The sequence below is a fragment of the Hyla sarda genome, chromosome 7 (assembly GCF_029499605.1).
Source record: "Hyla sarda isolate aHylSar1 chromosome 7, aHylSar1.hap1, whole genome shotgun sequence".
Classification (NCBI taxonomy): Eukaryota; Metazoa; Chordata; class Amphibia; order Anura; family Hylidae; genus Hyla; species Hyla sarda.
Window position 1 is genome coordinate 79202915 of NC_079195.1, and position 19544 is coordinate 79222458.

General features: G+C 44.3%; 1 protein-coding gene across 1 annotated transcript; it reads right to left on the bottom strand.

Moving 5' to 3' along the window:
• Positions 1-973: 973 nt before the first annotated feature.
• On the bottom strand, positions 974-14703 carry LOC130283146 (claudin-10-like). The gene is made up of 5 exons (XM_056532339.1): positions 14666-14703; positions 14143-14324; positions 12545-12626; positions 12349-12456; positions 974-1982 (listed from the first exon to the last, which is right to left on the bottom strand). Exons 1-5 carry the CDS (start codon positions 14701-14703, stop codon positions 1856-1858), a joined length of 537 nt encoding a protein of 178 aa, XP_056388314.1. The 3' UTR covers positions 974-1855.
• Between the last annotated feature and the right edge of the window lie 4841 nt (positions 14704-19544).

Here is a 19544-nt window from a genome sequence, read left to right on the forward strand (position 1 = left end):
GCCCTCCTCCCCCTGACAATAATTACCCTTTATAAGTTCAGATCCCAGCCTATATTCTTGGATTATAACACAGGATGAGTAATACATTGGAGGGGGGGGGGGGTAAAATATAAATAATGATACAGTATACAGGCTGTAGTACAATGAAGAGAACTTTGGACTCCTAAAGGGTTATTTATTGGCAGGGGGAGGGGAAGGAGGACTTGCAGCATTTAGCATGCACACCACCTATGGTAAGTGAACACATTCCTATTGCCTGAAATCTCTAAAGCTCACACAGATTCCTATACCCAGAGGTTAGTACAGAGGTAACAGATAGTAAAGCAGAGCATTGGCAGAAGGAGAAACATGGAGCAGCTCCATGCACAGTATATGCCCCTTAAAGGGGTACTCTGGCCCTAAGACATCTTATCCCCTATCCAAAGGATAGGGGAGAAGATGCCTGAACGCGGGGGTCCCACCACTGGGGACCCCCGCAATCTTTCATAAAGCACCCCGCTATCATCAGCCTCCAGAGCAAACATCGCTCTGGGTCTGATAAATCATGATCACAGGGCCAGAATATCGTGACGTTACGGCTCCGCCCCTGTGTGATGTCACGCTCCACCCCCTCAGTGCAAGCCTATGGGAGGGGATGTGACAGCCTCCATGCCCCCTCCGATAGGCTTGCATTGAGGGGGCGGAGCATGATGTTACACGGGGGCAGAGCTGTGACGTCATGATACTCCGGCCCCGTGATCGGGATTCATCAGACCCAGAGCGATTTTCGCTCCGGAGGCTAATGATAGCATGGTGCTGCATGAAAGATTGCGGGGGTCCCCAGAAGCGGGACCCCCACGATCAGGCATCTTATACCCTATCCTTTGGATAGGGGATAAGATGTCTTAGGGCCAGAGTACCCCTTTAAATAAATCACTGCCCCTCACTGCAGCATCAGCATCCTAAGCTTTTCGGCAAGTTTGGAAAATCGCAATGTCTGTCTCTTTAAAGGGGTACTCCCGTGGAAAACTTTTTTTTTTTAAATCAACTGGTGCCAGGAAGTTAAACAGATTTGTAAATCACTTCTATAGAAAAATTTAGGAACTGTCCAGAGCAGCATATGTTTGCTATAGGCATTTTCTCATGCTCTGGACAGTTCCTAAAATGGACAGCAGAGGTCAGCAGAGAGCACTGTGGTCATGACATCAGAGGAAATGCATTTCTTTTTTTGATTTCTCTTTAGTATACAGCCTTTAAAAAGTACTGGAAGGATTACGATTTTTTAATAGAAGTCATTTAGAAATCTGTTTAACTTTAACTTTCTGGCACCAGTTGATCCACGGGAGTACCCCTTTAAAGGGTCTGCTGCTGACTTGTCTTGTTTTTATGCTACAAACCACAAGACACCTTCAGAGATCTTAGGAAGTCCATGTCTTTATAAGCAGTCAAAGTTGTTGTTGCTATACTCAATATTATGGCTGACTGGTGTATGTCTTAATTATTCACAATGAAGATATGTAATTTATTATCTTCATAATAAAGTTGCGTATTGTTGCCTATCTACTGATTTATTCATATGCTGGGTGCCATTTACAGCTTTGTGATATCTTCATGAAATAATCTTAGTCTTCCGTATACAGAACAAGTAGATGTGTAGCAGTGAGGATATTAGATATTTTGTGCATTCTGAATGTTTGTCTCTTCATGTAGAGCTGCTCCTTGTCAGGTAATGGCTTAATGTACCATTGTTGCACAAAGAGGTCAATATGGGATTTCACATCTTATAAAAAATAATTTTCTCTTTGGGAAAAACTAGGATAGTGTAAGACATACTGTACATCTGACAAGGGAAATGTCTTATTTGTAGCCGTATCAATCAGACATAGGCATTCTTGTCAAAGTGTTTTGGAATTCCTCTCTGTCCATTGCGGTTGTTGTTCTGATCTTGGTGGCTCGTATGGGCAGATCTTACAGACTTTACTCCATTATATGGATAACTTAGTCTGAAAAACACAAAATTGTCTTCAGAGTTGTTGAAAATAAAAATTAAGCATTGTATATAGAAATTGTACACACATTTCTTTTTTTCCCTTCCATCCATTCAATCAGAAAGCGGTTGCCAGTCCCTAGCACGTATATGTCATAACAGTAAACTTGCCCATACCCATGATATAGTTGTCGGCTGAAATGTTGCAATCTCTACCATTCCCACCATACTCATGCAATCTCTGCTTGACTAAGCATTTGTGTGTTAAAAAGGGAGAGAGGGGAGAAAACTGCTACCAGACTCCTCAGGCAGCAGTTTTTTTTCTTTAAGATCAGACACATTAGGGGAGATTTATCAAAACCTGTGCAGAAGAAAACTTGCCCAGTTGCCCATAGCAACCAATCAGATTGCTTCTTTCCTTTTTCACAGGCCTTCTTAACCACTTAAGGACCCAGGGCGTACAGGTATGCCCTGACGCCCTGGTACTTAACCCCTTAAGGACGCAGCCCTTTTCACCTTAAGGACTGAGTTCTTTTTCACAATCCTGACCACCGTCCCTTTACGCATTAATAACTCTAAAATGCTTTTACCGAATATTCTGATTCTGAGATTGTTTTCTCGTGACATATTCTACTTTATTTTGGTGGTAAATTTTCGTCGTAACTTGCATCCTTTTTTGGTGAAAAATCCCCAAATTTCATGAAAATTTTGAAAATTTTGCATTTTTCTAACTTTGAAGCTCTCTACTTGTAAGCAAAATAGATATTCCAAAGAAATTTAATTTTTATTCACAAATACAATATGTCCACTTTATGTTGGCATCATAAAATGGACATATTTTTACTTTTTGAAAAAATTAGAGGGCTTCAAAGTAGAGCAGCAATCTTTCATGAAAATTGCAAAATCTGAAGGGACAGATGTTACAGAACTACAACTCCCAGCATGCCTGGGCAGTCTAGGCATGCTGAAAGTAGTAGTTTGGAAACATCTGGAGGGCTACCGTTTGGGCACCACTGTAACAGTGGTCTCCAAACTGTGACCCTCCAGTTGTTGCAAAACTACAACTCCCATCATGCCCAGACAGTCTTTGGCTGTCTGGGCATGCTGGGAGTTGCAGTTCGGCCTTCCTAGTGGTTGCCACAGTAAAGATCGCTTTACTGCAACTTTCCACAATTTGCAATTTTCCAAAGATCTGTCAAACGCCAGTGGGGTTGAAATGCTCACTGCAACCCTTATTAAATTCTGTGAGGGGTGTAGTTTCCAAAATGGGGTCACGTGTGGGGAATTCTACTGTTCTGGCACCACGGGGGGCTTTGTAAACGCACGTGGCCCCCGACTTCTATTCCAACCAAATTCTCTCTCTAAAAGCTCAAAGGCACTCCTTCTCTTCTGAGCATTGTAGTTTGCCCGCAGAGCACTTTACATCCACATATGGGTATTTCCTTACTGAGGAGAAATGGTGTTACAATTGATGTGGAGAGTAGTGATGAGGAGAGTGACGTGAGAGGCGTTGTTGCCAGGGTTCAGGGTCCTGAAGCAGACACTGTTGAGGAACCTGAGGAAGACATCAGTGATGTGCAGACACTTGTTGATTATGATGATGATGAAGCAGATCGCAATTGGGAGCTGGGTACAGAAGGGGCTTTATCATCATCAGGAGAAGAGAGTTGCCTGTGAGGCAGCAGCTGAGCCAGCAAGGTGGTAGCATGGTTGGCAGTCAGCATGGTGGCAGAAGTGGAAATTCTGGAGCCAAACCTGCCTGGGGGAGATCACCTGTTTTGCGGCAGCCAACCTTCCCGGGAGGTAGTGGAACAGGGGTTCCTGAGACGGCGGTAGTAGCAGTCGATTAGTGCAGACTGTTGGTGGAAAATCAGCTACTCGGCGGTGTGGAAGTTTTTCATCTAGCATCCGGAGGAGATTCACATAGCCACATGCAAGATATGTCGACAGAAAGAGAAGCGTGGCCAGGGTCCCAATGTTGGCAAAATGGCCCTGCGTCAAAATATGCTTCGCCTGGGAGAACTGTGGCTCCGATGTAGTGGTCCAGCCTGCTGCATCACCCAGTGGCCATCCGCTCCCACTTTCAGCCAGCCAAGGCTCCACCACCTCAGCCGAAGGGAGCTGTTTGTCATACCCTCCTTCTGTCGCTCCAGATGCTCCTACTCCTCCTACTTTTAGTCAGCCATTCTGCCAACAATCCATCGGCGAAGCCATGTCCAAGAGACAACAGTATGCGCCCACTCATCCAATGGCGCAGAAGCTGAATGTGCTCCTGTCCAAGTTGCTGGTGCTGCAGTCCCTCTCTTTTCAAGTGGTGGACTCTGCACCTTTCAGAGAACTGACGGCTTTTGCCAAGCCGAGGTGGAGAGTACCAAGCCGTCATTTCTTTGCGAAGAAGGGAGCACCAGCCCTGCACAATTTTGTGGAAGAGAATGTAGTCCAGTCCTTGAGCCTGTTGGTGTGTACCAAAGTGCACAGCAGCACCGACGTCTGGAGCTGTAACTATGGTCAGGGACAATACATGTCTTTTACGGCTCACTGGGTAAATGTGGTACCTGCACAGCCACATCACCAACTTGGACAGGTCACGCCACTTCCTCCTCCACGCTCTCAGGCTGTTGGTTCTGTGACAGTGCGCGACTCTGCCTCCTCATCCTCCACCATGTCCACAGAGGACCCAGACACACCGTGGCAATATGCAGTGAAGGTGGAGGCAGGGAGTCCCTCCGAGTCACTTGCACAAATGGTAAAATGTATGCTCCCTTGCGTAGTGACAGCCAAATTGTCACCATTCGGCAGCGGGACGACTTCTGGATCTCCACCTTCTTGGACCCTCGCTGCAGCCACAAAATAGGGGCCTTTTTTACACCCACTGAGAGGTGAGGGAGGACAAAGAGGGAGGACAAAGTGACCTACTACAGAGGCATCCTATGTAGTCAGTTTGCCAATGCCTATTGGCGCCATCGTCCATCCTCTCGCAGGTCTGAATCAGGGGGCCCCTGCATTCACCTTCCACTGCCATGGCTGCGCGGGAAAGGTGGGGTGGCAGGAGCAGTACCAGCTCCATCAGCAGCAGCCAATGAGTAGCTTTCTTCACCCGCATAGTGAAGCACCTCATCAGCAGCAGGTACACCTGGAGCAGGACCTTAACCAGCAGGTGGTGGCATACCTTGACATGCCCATGCCAACACACCTTGAATATCCACTGGACTTCTGGGCAGCCAAACTTGATTTGTGGCCACAACTAGCAGAGTATGCCTTGGAAAAGCTGTCCTGCCCCGCCAGTAGTGTGCCATCAGAGCGAATGTTTAGTGTGGCGGGAGCCATAGTCACCCCAAGGAGAACTTGTCTGTCCATGAAAAATGTGGAGAGACTGACCTTTGTGAAGATGAATCAGGCATGGATCAGCCAGGATTTCCAACCACCAACGCCTGATGCATCAGAGTAGAGTGACCATGGTGCCACACCAACACTTGCCAAATATGGATAGTGGCAAACAGATTTAAGGCGCTGCTCCCCAGTTACAAACATTCCTCCGCATCAGACCTTTTTTCACCCACCTTCGTCAATGGGTACTGGTATTGCCACCCACCGCACCACTCTGTCACCGGGTCACTTTCAGGACTCCTGATGCTGTTGCTGCCACATCCAGGCTGTCTCATTCAGCCACTGTACGGTCTCTCCTCATGCTTTAGCCATCTCCAGGCTGTGTCATTCAGCCAATATATGGTTTACTGATGCTGCTGGGCCTGGGCCTAAAAAAATGTATGGTAGCACTAGCTACCATAAAGCTTCAAATTTAAATTTCAAAATTCATCTTTTAATCTTAGGGATTGTGAAGCCCTAGTGTCTGCTCATGCTGCTGCCAGCTCCAGACTGTAACCTTTTATTATTCAAGTGGATACTCCTTCAAACAGCTGATCCGTACTTAAGGACCCAGGGCACACTTGTACGCCCATGGTGATTCCAGTCTCCACCGCTCACCGGTAAGGGACCGTACCGGGATGTCTGTTGAAATCATTCAGCAGGCACCCCGTGCAAACCTCTGGGGGGTCCTGAGACCCCCCCATGTCAGTTCAGACCGTCGATCTGCAGCGATACCGGGTCATACGGGTCTTCAGTGACCAAGAAAATAAGGCGGATCGGGCTGTCCAAGACACTCCCAATCCCCCTGAAGGGATAGGAGTGAGGTAGCAGGGGTGCCAGCCTCCTATTCCTGCTAATGGTCGTTAGAAGCGACCGACCAATAGCAGATCGGGGGTGGGATTTAAAGTTCGGTTTCTCCGCTCTTCCCACCCACGGTAGTCCAGGCAGAACTGGGGAACTGTGCTGTGACTGGCGGTCCCTTACCGGCGGCGAGCGGCGATGGGGTATGGCTCCCTGGTGTAGACTACGGAAGCCGGTGAGTTATTGGTGAGTGGTCTCTAAACTGTAGCCCTCCAGATGTTGCAAAACTATAACCCCCAGCATACCCAGACAGCTGTTTGCTGTTTCGGCATGCTGGGATTTGTAGTTTTGCAATACTTGGAGGGCTACCATTTGGAGATCACTGAGCGGTGGTTTCTAAACCTTGGCTCTCTAAATCTTGCAAAACTACAACTTCAAGCATGCACGAACCACAAAAGGCTGTCTCACCATGCTGGGAGTTGTAATTGCGTACCTCCAGCTGTTGCATAACTACATCTCCTAGCATGCCCTTCGGCGATCAGTACATGCTGGGAGTTGTAGTTTTGCAACAGCTGGAGGCACACTGGTTGCAAAATACTGAGTTAGGTAACAGAACCTTACTGAAGGTTTTCCAACCATTGTGCCTCCTACAATTGCTAAAGTACAACTCCCAGCATGCAGTCTGTCAGTGCATGCTGGGAGTTGTAGTTTTGCAACAGCAGGAGGTACAGGGTACATTCACATGGACGGGAGTTTACAGTGAGTTTCCTGCTTCAAGTTTTTTCCGCCACAGCGCAAACTCCTAGCAGGAAACTCACCGTAAACACCCACCCATGTGAATGTGAATGTTAGCTATTGACTGTCCAGGCATGCTGGGAGTTTAGCAACAGCTAGGGCACCCAGTTTGGGAATCACTGGCATTGAATACCCCTATGTCCACCCCTATGCATTCCCTAATTTAGTTCACAAATGCGCATGGCGCCCTCTCACTTCGAAGCCCTGTCATATTTCAAGGAAACAGGTTTGGGTCACATATGGGGTATTTCCGTACTCGGGATCAATTGTATTACAAATTTTGGGGGGCTTTTTCTCCTTTTACCCCTTATGAAAAGGAAAAGTTTGGGTGTACACCAGCCTGTTAGTGTAAAAAAACTAAAAATAATAATAGTTTACACTAACATGCTGGTGTTGCCCCATACTTTTTATTTTCACAAGAGGTAAAAGGAAAAAAAGACCCCCAAAATTTGTAACATAATTTCTCCTGAGTACGGAAATACCCCATATGTGGTGTAAAATGCTCTGCGGATGCACAACAAGGCTCAGGAGTCAGAGCGCACTATGTACATTTGAGGCCAAAATTGGTGATTTACACAGGGGTGAATGATTTTACAGCGGCTCTGACATAAACGCTAAATAATAAATACCCACATGTGACCCCATTTTGGAAACTACAACGGAATGTAACAAGGGGTATAGTGAGTCTTAACACCCCACAGGTGTTTAACGAATTTTCATTAAAGTTGGATGGGAAAAAAAAATGTAACTAAAAATGCTGGTGTTACCTTAAATTTTTCTTTTTCACAAAGGAAAATAGGAAAAATAGTTGCCAAAATTTGTAACCCCATTTCTTCTGAGTAAGAATATACCCCATATGTGGATGTAAAGTGCTCTGCGGGCAAATTACAATGCTCAGAAGAGAAGGAGCACCATTAGCTTTTGGAGAGAAATTTTGTCCGAATTAAAGGCCACATGTGTTTACAAAGCCCCCATGGTGCCAGAACAATGCACCCCTGCCCACATATGATCCCATTTTGGAAACTACACCCCTCACGGAATGTAATAAGTGAGCATTTACGCCCCACAGGTTTCTGACAGATTTTTGGAACAATGGTCAGTGAAAATGAAAAATGCTATTTTTCATTTGCACAGCCCATTGTTCCAAAGATCTGTCAAATGCCAGTAAATGCTCACTGCACCCCTTATTTAATTCTTTGAGGGGTGTAGTTTCCGAAATGGGGTCACATGTGGGGGGGGGGGGGGTCCACTGGGAAGCTTTGTAAACTCACAAAGCCCCTGACTTCTATTCTAACCAACTTCTCTCTCTCCAAAAGCTCAGTGGCGCTCCTTCTCTTCTTAGCATTGTAGTGCGCCAGAAGAGCACTTGACGTCCACACATGGGGTATTTAAATACTTAGAAGAAATGGGGTTACAAATTTTGGGGGGCAGTTTCTCCTATTACCCATTGCAAAAATTTAAAATTTGGGAAAAAAGCATTTTTGTGGAAAAAAATATTCATTTATACATCCGAATTTAACGAAAAGTCGTCAAACACCTGTGGGGTGTTAAAGCTCACTGTACCCCTTGTTATGTTCCTTGAGGGGTGTAGTTTCCAAAATAGTATGCCATGTTGTTTTTTTTTTTGCTGTTCTGGCACCATAGGGGCTTCCTAAATGCAACATGCCCCCCAAAAACCATTTCAGCTAAATTCTTTCTCCAAAATCCCATTGTCGCTAATTCCCTTTTGAGCCCTCTACTGCTCCCACAGAGCACTTTACATTAACATATGAGGTATTTCCTTACTCAAGAGAAATTGGGTGACACATTTTTGGGGGCTTTTTCTCCTATTACCCCCAATTCAAAAACTGGGTTTACAAGAACATGTGAGTGGAAAAAATTAAGGTGTTGAATTTTCTCCTTCACTTTGCTGCTATTCCTAAAGGGTTAACAAACTTTCTGTATAACATTTTGAATACTTTGAGGGGTGCATTTTCTATAATGGGGTAATTTACGGGGTATTCTAATGTGAAGGCCCTTCAAATTCACTTCAAAACTGAACTGGTCCCTGAAAAATTCCGATTTTGAAAATTTTGTGAAAAATTAGAAAATTGCTGCTGAACTTTGAAGCCCTCTGATGTCTTCCAAAAGTAAAAACATGTCAAGTAGACATATTGCATATGTGAATAAATATATAATGTATTTGGAATGTCTATTTTCCTTAAAAGCAGAAAGCTTCAAAGTTAGAAAAAAGCAAAATTTTCAAAATTTTCATGAAATTTTGGAATTTCAAGAAATGATGCAAGTATAGACGAAAATTTTCCACTATGTTAACAAAGAATATGTCACGAAAAAACATTCTCGGAATCAAATACATCCCACTAGTAGTTTTGGGTCAGCAGCAGACCTTTTTTTTAAGTCATCTGTCCAGTTTGTGTAATTAAATCCTCTAAAAAAAAACCGATAAATATATTTTTATTTATTTTTGTTTAAAGTGAGCGGGGCACTTTTGGTGCACTACTATTTATTAACCTTTTAAGGACGCTGGGCGTATGCATACGCCCTGCATCCCGAGTCCTTAAGGGCGTGGGGCGTATGCATACTCCCGTGGGAATTCCGGTCCCCGCCGCTAGCCGGTTGGGGACCGGACCAGAATGCCTGCTGAAATCATTCAGCAGGCATCCCGGCACATCCCGACCCCCCCCCCCCCCCCCGACCCCCCCATGTCGGCGATCGCAGAAAATCGCATGTCAATTCAGACATGCGATTTTCTGCTATTCCTGGCTGATCAGGTCTCTGGTGACCCGATCACCCGGAAAATAGGGATGATCGGAGCTGTCAGGGACAGCCCTGACCATCCTGAGGGATGGAAGCGAGATCGCAGTGCTGCGATCTCCTCCTATCCCCTGCCATTGGTCAGAACTGCCCACCCCTGGATGTCAAGGGGATCGTGGGAAGAAGATGGAGGCCGGTACCTGGAGGAGAAGATGCCTGGGGACCCCGGATCGTCGTTGGAGACTGCTGGATCCTGGCTCAGGTAGAGAAACCACGTTGGGGGGGGGGGGATGAAAGTGAAAGTAAAGCGATCTTTACTGTGGCAACCACTAGGAAGGCCAAACTGCAACTCCCAGCATGCTGGGAGTTGTAGTTTTGCAACATCAGAAGGGTCACAGTTTGGAGACCACTGTTACAGTGGTGCCCAAACGGTAGCCCTCCAGATGTTGCCAAACTACAACTCTCAGCATGCCTAGACTGCCCAGGCATGCTGGGAGTTGTAGTTCTGTAACATCTGTCCCTTCAGATTTTGCAATTTTCATGAAATTTTTGAAAATTGCTGCTCTACTTTGAAGCCCTCTAATTTTTTCAAAAAGCAAAAATATGTCCATTTTATGATGCCACCATAAAGTGGACATATTGTATTTGTGAATAAAAATAAAATTTATTTGGAATATCCATTTTCCTTACAAGTAGAGAGCTTCAAAATTAGAAAAATGCTAAATTTTCTAAATTTTCATGAAATTTGGGGATTTTTCACCGAAAATTTAGCACCAAAATAAAATAGAATATGTCACGAAAAAACTATCTAAGAATCAGAATATTCGGTAAAAGCATTTTCGAGTTATTAATTCGTAAAGCGACGGAGGTCAGAATTGCGAAAAAGGACTCAGTCCTTAAGGTGAAAAAGGGCTGCGTCCTTAATGGGTTAACATTGAGTCTGTGGTGTTGCCATTGACTCAAAATTTGAGTCAAAGGGCACAGCATCAGGACCGCAACACGATTAAAGGGGTTATCCACCACAAGGTGATTTTATTATATACCTGGCAGGCAGTAATGGACATGCTTAGGAAGGATCTGCGCTTGTCTTGGGGATAAATGGCTATGTTGTGAGATTACCATAATACTTTGGCTAGCTTTTTGTGAACTGGTATTTCCTTTTTGAGTTTTTCTTTTTTGCTTCCAAATCCCATAATTCCGTTTTCCTCCGTCCCACACATCAGCCACCCCACCCATTGAAACATAAATGAGCTGCATCCATTCAAAAGACCTGTGGTTTTCAATCAGGGTGCCTACAGCTGTTGCATTAGTTACAGATTGATCTCTCTCCCACCAAGCGATCCCTCCACCCATTGAAGCAGACAGGCTCCCTGTAATCAGCTGACTAGTGATGTCAGGTCTTGGTTGCATTGCAAGCTGGGAGACAACAGTCATTTTGTATGCTGGTAAAAATAAATATTGGGGTGAAAATCACAGAAGAATTGTGAGAAAACCGTCACACACAGGTACAGACACCATATTATGAACTACACTAACTTTACAGCCCCTGTAGCATAGTCAAATAAAAACATTTCCTGGAATACCCCTTTAAATGGAAGCCAATTCAAAGGCCAGGCTTCCCTCATAGGCGGTATTGTTTGCGGAGGCCTAGTATATAATTTACCAGGTTCCCATCTTGTATGTTGCGGCTGTGTCCTTTAAAGGGGTACTCCGCCCCTAGACATCTTATCCCCTATCCAAAGCATAGGGGATAAGATGTCAGATCGCCGCGGTGCCGCTGCTGGGGAGCCCTGGGATCCCCGCTGCGGCACCCCACTATCATTACAGCACAGAGCGAGTTCGCTCTGTGCGTAATGACGGGCGATACAGGGAACGGAGCCGTGTGATATCATGCCTCCGCCCCTCGTGACATCACGGCCCGTCCCCTTAATGCAAGTCTATGGCAGGGGGCGTGACGACCGCCGCACCCCCTCCCATAGACTTGTATTGAAAGGGGCGGGCGGAGCCGTGGCGTAACGATGCTCCGGCCCCTGTATTGCCCGTCATTACGTGCAGAGCAAACTTGCTCTGTGCTGTAATGATAGCGCAGTGCCGCAGCGAGATCCCGGGGCTCCCCAGCAGCGGCACCGCGGCGATCTGACATCTTATCCCCTATCCTTTGGATAGGGGATAAGATGTCTAGGGGCGGAGTATCCCTTTAACTTCAGGATGCAGCCACAACATAGTTCTCTTACAGGATCCTGGCAAATCAAATGACGCAATGACGTGGGGTTTTTATGCAAATATTTCCATGGCTGGTTTTCATCCCCAGTCCAGCACTGTAATTGGCTGGTCCCTCCAAACGTTTGTCTGACTTACACCTAATTGGGGGAGATTTATCAAAACTTGTCTAAAGGAAAAGTTGCTGAGTTTCCCATTGCAACCAATCAGATTGCTTCTTTTATTTCTAAAGAGGCCTGTGAAAATGAAAGAAGCAACTTTTCCTCTGGACAGGTTTTGATAAATCTCCCCCATTGTGTATAGGCACCTTTAATTCTTGTCTGTGTCAGAGCAATAACATTTTTGGAGAATAGTGAATCTTTTGTTTGCTAAGGTTCTTGATGTACTAACATACGCTTATGTAAAATATTGAGGCATTGAAAATACATAAAAATTCTTTTTCCTACCTGTCTTTTTTAATGGTATCATTTAAAGAGAGGCAGAGAATAGCACCTCCGATGACGCTAAGAGATGATCCCGCCCATCCGATGAACAGCGCAGCTCCTAGCTCATACCTATTACCGATAAGTAATAAATACAGAAAGATATATCATCCATGGTTTGACTGTCTGTTTTTTTTTGTTTTAATACTTCATTGCTTACTTTTGCTCCAGGAATGATGGATCGAAGAATTCTGAGGTTATTTTGTGTGCATAAAGGGACACTCCAGACATAGCACAAAGACCTACAACAGATGAGAATATTATATAGCTTCTTCTATTTTACCTCTATGCTAATCTGCCAAGGCTGAATAAGGATCTGTCTACTCGTGCATTATTTCTGTCAGGTCAGATTTTTGTTGCTTCTTTGATATACGTCATATTATGAAGTACCGTATTTTTCGCCCTATAGGACGCTCCGGCATATAAGACGCAGCCAATTTTAAATGAGGAAAATCTAGAATACAATGTAAAGTATAAGTCACAGTGATCTTCAACCAGCGGACCTCCAGATGTTGCAAAACTACAACTCCCAGCATGCCCGGACAGCCGTTGGCTGTCCGGGCATGCCAGGAGTTGTAGTTTTGCAACATCAGGAGGTCCGCAGGTTGAAGACCACTGTTATAGGAGGTAATACTCACGTGTCCCCGCCGCTCCGGACCCGTCACCGCTGCCCTGGATGTCCCCCTCCGTCACCGCGTCCCCGGGGTGTCCCCATCGCTCCAGAACGTCTCTGCTGCCCGGTATCCTCGCTCTCCGTCGCCGACATCATGTCGCTATGCACGCCGCTCCTATTGGATGACGGGGTGTCGTGCGCAACGAGGTGATGACGACAAAGGCGGCCATGCAGGGGATCCCGGCACGGAGCAGACACCAAGGAGGCAGGTAAGGTCCCTTCCGGTGCAGCCAGGTTAGTGTCACTTTCGCTTCAGATGCAGTGGTCAGCTTTGATCGCCGCGTCTGAAGGGTTAATACAGGGCATCACCGTGATCGGTGATGTCCTGTATTAGCTGCGGGTCCCGACCGTTGATGGCCGCAGGGACCGCAATAGGTGTGTATAAGACGCACCAACGTATACGGCGAAAAATACGGTATGTCTACATATGCAACATTTAAACCTATAGTATACGAGGTCCTATTTAAAGAAAAGAAAGCATAGTTTTGGTTACTTTAACTAATCCTTAAAATGTCAATGTCACTGTAAAAAAAATAAAAAAAACTTTTGAGAGAGCTGGAAGAAGCAGCACATATCCCATTACAGCTAGATACTACAGCATTGTCCCAGTCAGGTGCATTGGACAAAGCTGCTGTACATTACACCACCCTACAAATAGTGAATCATTTGCCAATATGAACAGGCTTGCAGGAGATATAAACTTTTAAGAGACTGACCACCCTGGCCTTTTCAAACAAGTGATCGTAGTTGGACCTCCGCTGACCTAATATTGATGGCCTCATTCTTTTGTGAATCTTTTGCAGATTCATCAGAAGACACAATCAAAATTAGCTTTTAGTAATGTTTTTTATTTCAATGAAGTATCCATGAAAAATGTACTATACTTTTGTTTAGTGAGCATTTAAGTCAAATGGGTTGTCCCAGATTTATAAATTATTTAGTCTAAACCTCAAGATCTTGAATACCATGCTGGATGTGTATGTGTTTGTTGACGTATCCTGGGCCACATTTCATGATATCTTCTATACGTCATCCTTGGTTGCGTGTTATAAGTGTAAACAGTAATACAGTAAAGGTTTACTCACCACTAGAGATAAATAGCAAGCCAGAGGAAGTGGTGATCTTTGCTTTAATGTCATCGGTGCCTCCAATCTTGGTGCACTTCATTCCAATGAGAGCAAATATTGAACCAAAAAATCCGAGGCTAACAGCAGCTATTAGCAAACCTCGGCAGGCTTGGATGTATCCTGAAAGTGAAGTGAAGACACTTTACATATGGAATAGTCCAAAGTCAAACAGGCTATGATATAGCAGTTCCTCTCAGCTGTAGTAGAAGTAGTACTTTTGTCAGTCATTTTTGCCAAAACCACACAGATTAAAACTATAATGATAAGATTTGCTCATGACTAGAGGATTGCATATATATATATATATATATATATATATATATCTACTGTAACCATAACTTTCCCCATTATTTCCTATAAAAACCACTGACTCCAATTGTGGTGCAAAGGCCAAAGCTGGTCCAATTTTATTAAATAACAAAAACATTAATCTACAGTGTATATACCATATAAACTATGTAGCAAGTGTTAGCCAGCTTACCCTCTTGCCTCCTGAATGCACAGACTGGGGCGGATCATGCCACACTCTTAGATATAAAGAAGAAGAAGATTGTCCAGCACAGGAACCCTTTAAGAAGGTTCGGTGCTGTATTGAATAAAATCAGATGAAAACCAACAACAGGACATCACAGGGTGACGCATTTCCGCCTCACGCAGGAGGCCTTACTTATTCCAGTATGAGTAAGGCCTCCTGCGTGAGGTCGAAACGTGCCACCCTGTGATGTCCTGTTCTTAGTTTTCATCGTATTTTATTCAATAAAGCATCAATCCTTCCTAATGTGTTCCTGTGCTGGATAATCTTCATCGTTATACCATATAAACATCTTTAATAAATAACCAGGTAAATATTACCCACGTAATCAGTTAACAGTGCAATAACCATCCTGTAACTATCCCTAACAGGAGGGATTTTAAAAGCAGCTCGACCCCATCAGGTCTCCTACTAGACTAGCATCTGACCCAAGGGCACCTTAATCAGAGTCTAATCTTCTCTGACCTGCAGGGCTTCAGCCCAACCATCTGGGTACCATCCCAGCTTCCCAATGCTGTTATATCAGAGCTTCCATTATCTTAATGTGCCTCCAAATCTCCCTTCAGCTCCTGCCAAGGTGTCAGCTTGTGGCCCCTTACACGTGGCCATCCCTCCACAACTGAACAGCTCAGACAAGGTCAATAAATCCATGCAGATGGTGTTCAGAGGAACCCCATCAGACCGTAGAAAATCAGAAGATGCCACCTCCAAATTCTGGACCACCAGACCCCATTACGAGCCAGTCCACTATCTCATTAACCCTGGGCCTTGCCCAATTCAAACTGTGGGCTGACCGCGTCTGATGCCAAACAAGTCAAGCATTGATGTCCGACCAAATGACCAGAATGCCTATAAAGGAAGACAAAATCCTCAAGAGGTCACATTTAATGTCCCACATGAGCGACCTGGAGATGCGCACACCAAGATCAATTCCCCTGGCATGCACGACCAGTACAATCAGGAGCCCTATCAGTCTCAACATATTACTGAACAAATAGGAACAGACCTGACCAAAGTAAGCCGCCTTTTCCATGCCACCGAACCTGGGCCTCCATTTAGAAAAACCCCAGCTGTCGCCTGTCCAGTCGCACATCTTCCTGTAAGCCACCCCTGAAACATAGGAATGGCCCACGATCCAAACTAAACAGGGTGAAAAACATAGGCTGCAAATTCTAAAAAATACCAAAGAAATCTACAACTTCCCGACCCCGTAATACCCTACAAAACATGAGGCTGGATATAAACTTTAAATCTTTCAGAGATTCAGACGCATCACTTCCAGACATCGACAACAAAAGGCTACCTAAGTGTGGGCGCACTGCAGTATAGTCCTTAAATACCACACTGGATACATGACCGACTCACCCAAAGCCGTACCAATAAAACCCACCTGAGTTGATCCACAAAAAGATTATACAAACCACTGAACCCCTCCAACCCAAAAACAAAAATTCGTCCAAGTAGTGCAGTAAAGAAGCCACCTGGAATTGCGCCCACATCATACATTCCAAAGTGGTGCTAAAATACTTAAAATACATGCAATAACACCTCAACAAGTAAAAATTCTCCAGATATCCTGGCAGAAGATCGAAAGCCGCTTCAATGTCTGTCTTGGCAAGAAGGGTACCACTTCCATATTTTCACACCCATGCTAAGGCCACGTCGAAAGATATATAAGAAATGGAGCACAGCGCCATATCAATGCACTGACTCCCCCACTAAAGGCTAGAGGTGGTAAACGACCCGATACTTACTGGGCTCTTTCTTCCGAACCCACCTCATGGGGGACAGGCACAACTACAGCATGGAGAAAAGGGAAAATGGCCCCCATCCTGCCCCAATCCACCGGTGCCTTCTGTGCCCTGTTTTGGTTCATCAATGCGATTGTCTTCCTCATCTCCAGCGTGATGTGTCAGCCCCAGGAAGCACCCAGGCAATTCACTGAGCAGCAGTATGACATTAGACTCAGGTGCTTCCCGAGCCCAACACATCATGCTGCAGCTCAGAAAGATGATCACACTGGGGGACTGGAGAAGGTTTATATTTTTAAATCCCATGCAATGGACTTAGCTAGGAACCCCCCTTCCTGACAGATAACTCATATAAAGCTCACATAAAACTCACATACAAGGGCACATTTTAGCATCTTTATTGTGCTGTAGAAAGCTGATCTGGTATAGTATGTCAACTCATGATGACTTAATTTACGGATTCTTCATGAGGTTCAATGTATTTTATTTTCATATTTTTTGTCTTTATTTTATTCTTTCTGGCTTTATAGACATTGTGGCTCCAGTTGTCATACAGAGGTTCACGCAGTAGAAAGATAAAGAAAACAGGAATGTATTCAGGAGTTAGCTATTAACAAGCTCTTTTAATGGCTCATTAACTTCTGATCTCAAGAACACAAGCATTACTTACATAGATGGCATCTTATGCTGGCAAGATGGCTACAAATAACACAATTCCATTTTCCTCCATCCCACACATCAGCCACCCCACCCATTGAAACATAAATGAGCTGCATCCATTCAAAAGACCTGTGGTTTTCAATCAGGGTGCCTACAGCTGTTGCATAAGTTGCAGATTGATCTCTCTGCCACAAAGCATTCGCACCCAGTGAAGCAGACAGGCCGCCTGTCATCAGCTGACTAGTGAGTCAGGTCTCGGCCGCATTGCAAGCTGGGAAAAATCTGAGACAACAGTCATTTTGTATGCTGATAAAAATAAATATTGGAGTGAAAATCACAGAAGAATTGTGAGAAAACCGTCACACACAGGTACAGACACTATCTTATGAACTACACTAACTTTACAGCCCCTCTAGCACAGTCAAATAAATAAAAAATTCCTGGAATACCTCTTTATCCCCTTGAGAGGTCACAAAGTGTCGTAACTGAGCATATTCCAACAATGTACTGCTTGTGGGAGAATCTCTTGCAGCCAGATCAGCCAGGGGTTTAAGAGTAGAACCCGACATAGTGTAGTGCATGATTAAGACCACGAGAGGGCTCAATAAGAGACGCTAAAGGGCCATTCGTAGGGAACAGCGGTAATGTTGATATTTTTAATAACTGAGTAACATGTTTTTCTTTAAAAAAAAAGAAAACAATTCTATGATTTTTATATTAACAAGAAGCTGAGGTAAAATTCCCACCAGATTGTTGATGTAAAATTGATTCCCACCCTTTCAAAATATCATGTAAAACATTAAAGGGGTATTCCAGGAAAAAACTTTTTTTTATATATCAACTGGCTCCAGAAAGTTAAACAGATTTGTAAATTACTTCTATTAAAAAATCTTAATCCTTTCAGTACTTATGAGCTTCTGAAGTTAAGGTTGTTCTTTTCTGTCTAAGTGCTCTCTGATGACACGTGTCTCGGAAACCGCCCAGTTTAGAAGAGGTTTGCTATGGGGATTTGCTTCTAAACTGGGAGGTTCCCGAGACACGTGTCATCAGAGAGCACTTAGACAGAAAAGAACAACCTTAACTTCAGAAGCTCATAAGTACTGAAAAGATTAAGATTTTTTAATGGAAGTAATTTACAAATCTGTTTAACTTTCTGGAGCCAGTTGATCTATAAAAAAAAGTTTCTGGATAACCCCTTTAAATGTACGTCACCAGGCCCACATTTGAAGGAGTGTAAACCTTGGATCATTCTCATATAATTCTATTTGAATATTTAGTGAAAACTTAAAGGCTGGCATTGATCATTGTGTGTGTAAACCTTTTTTTCTGTCTACATTTGGCGCTATTTTGACAATAGTGTCTTTTTTTTTTTGCGCCTTTTTGTTTACACATTTCTGCTGATTTTGAGTTGCAATCCACTGATTTCGAGTATGCGCATGATATTGATGGGGTTTTGTTAACTGCGCCTTTTGTTAAATGGTGCAAAAAAGGTACAAACTTCATATTCCCAGCAAAAATGTACACCATGGTCAGGGTGGCGTGGGAAATCCTTCTACATGTTACATGTTGCCTTGTTAGTCATTCTGTTCATGCTTGCTCTCTGCCACAAAAGATCTTTGAAACTCAATTGGTGGCCCTAATTTCTTAGGGAATCAGTGCCCTTATGGAATATTTTTCCTCCCAAGCTCTTTAAGGAGCTGCATTGCATGATTGTCCCTTATAAAATGTGCATAGACATCCTATTGTCCCCTATAAAATGTGCATAGACATCCTATTGTCCCCTATAAAATGTGCATAGACATCCTATTGTCTATGCACACTTTAGAGGAGGTATTCTTTCGATGCTGGCTCTTTAATTAGCACAACGGTTTCTTTCTAACCCAGAATTAAGTTGCATTCTGTCTAAATAGGATTGTAGCTTAAAGGGGTTATCCACCATAAGGTGATTTTAGTATGTACATGGCAGACAGTAATGGACATACTTAGGAAGGATCAGCACTTGTCTTGGGGCTAAACGGCTATGTTGTAAGGTCACCATAACACTGTGGCTAACTGGTATTTCCTGTTTGACTTTTCTTTTTTTGACTACAAATCCCACAATTCCATCTTCCTCCCTCCTACACATCAGCCACCCCCCCCATTCAAACATAAATGAGATGCATCCATTGAAATCAGTGTGGTTTTCAATCAGGGTGCCTCCAACTGTTGCATTCGTTGCAAATTGATCCCTCCACCCATTGAAGCAGACAGGCTCCCTGTCATCAGCTGACTAGTGATGTCAGGTCTCGGCCGCATTGCAAGCTGGGAAAAATCTGAGACAACAGTCATTTTGTATGCTGTTAAAAATAAATTGTGGGGTGAAAATCACAGAAGAATTGTGAGAAAACCGTCACACACAGGAACAGACACTATATTGT

Bases quoted from the DNA above. Each gene is read 5' to 3' on its own strand.
- LOC130283146 (XM_056532339.1), bottom strand. From the start codon at position 14,703: ATGATCCGCCCCAGTCTGTGCATTCAGGAGGCAAGAGG. The intron at 14,325-14,665 runs GTAAGCTGGCTA...CCATATGTAAAG, and splicing joins TGCATTCAGGAGGCAAGAGG to TGTCTTCACTTCACTTTCAG. The intron at 1,983-12,348 runs GTAGGAAAAAGA...TGTGTTTTTCAG, and splicing joins GATACCATTAAAAAAGACAG to ACTAAGTTATCCATATAATG.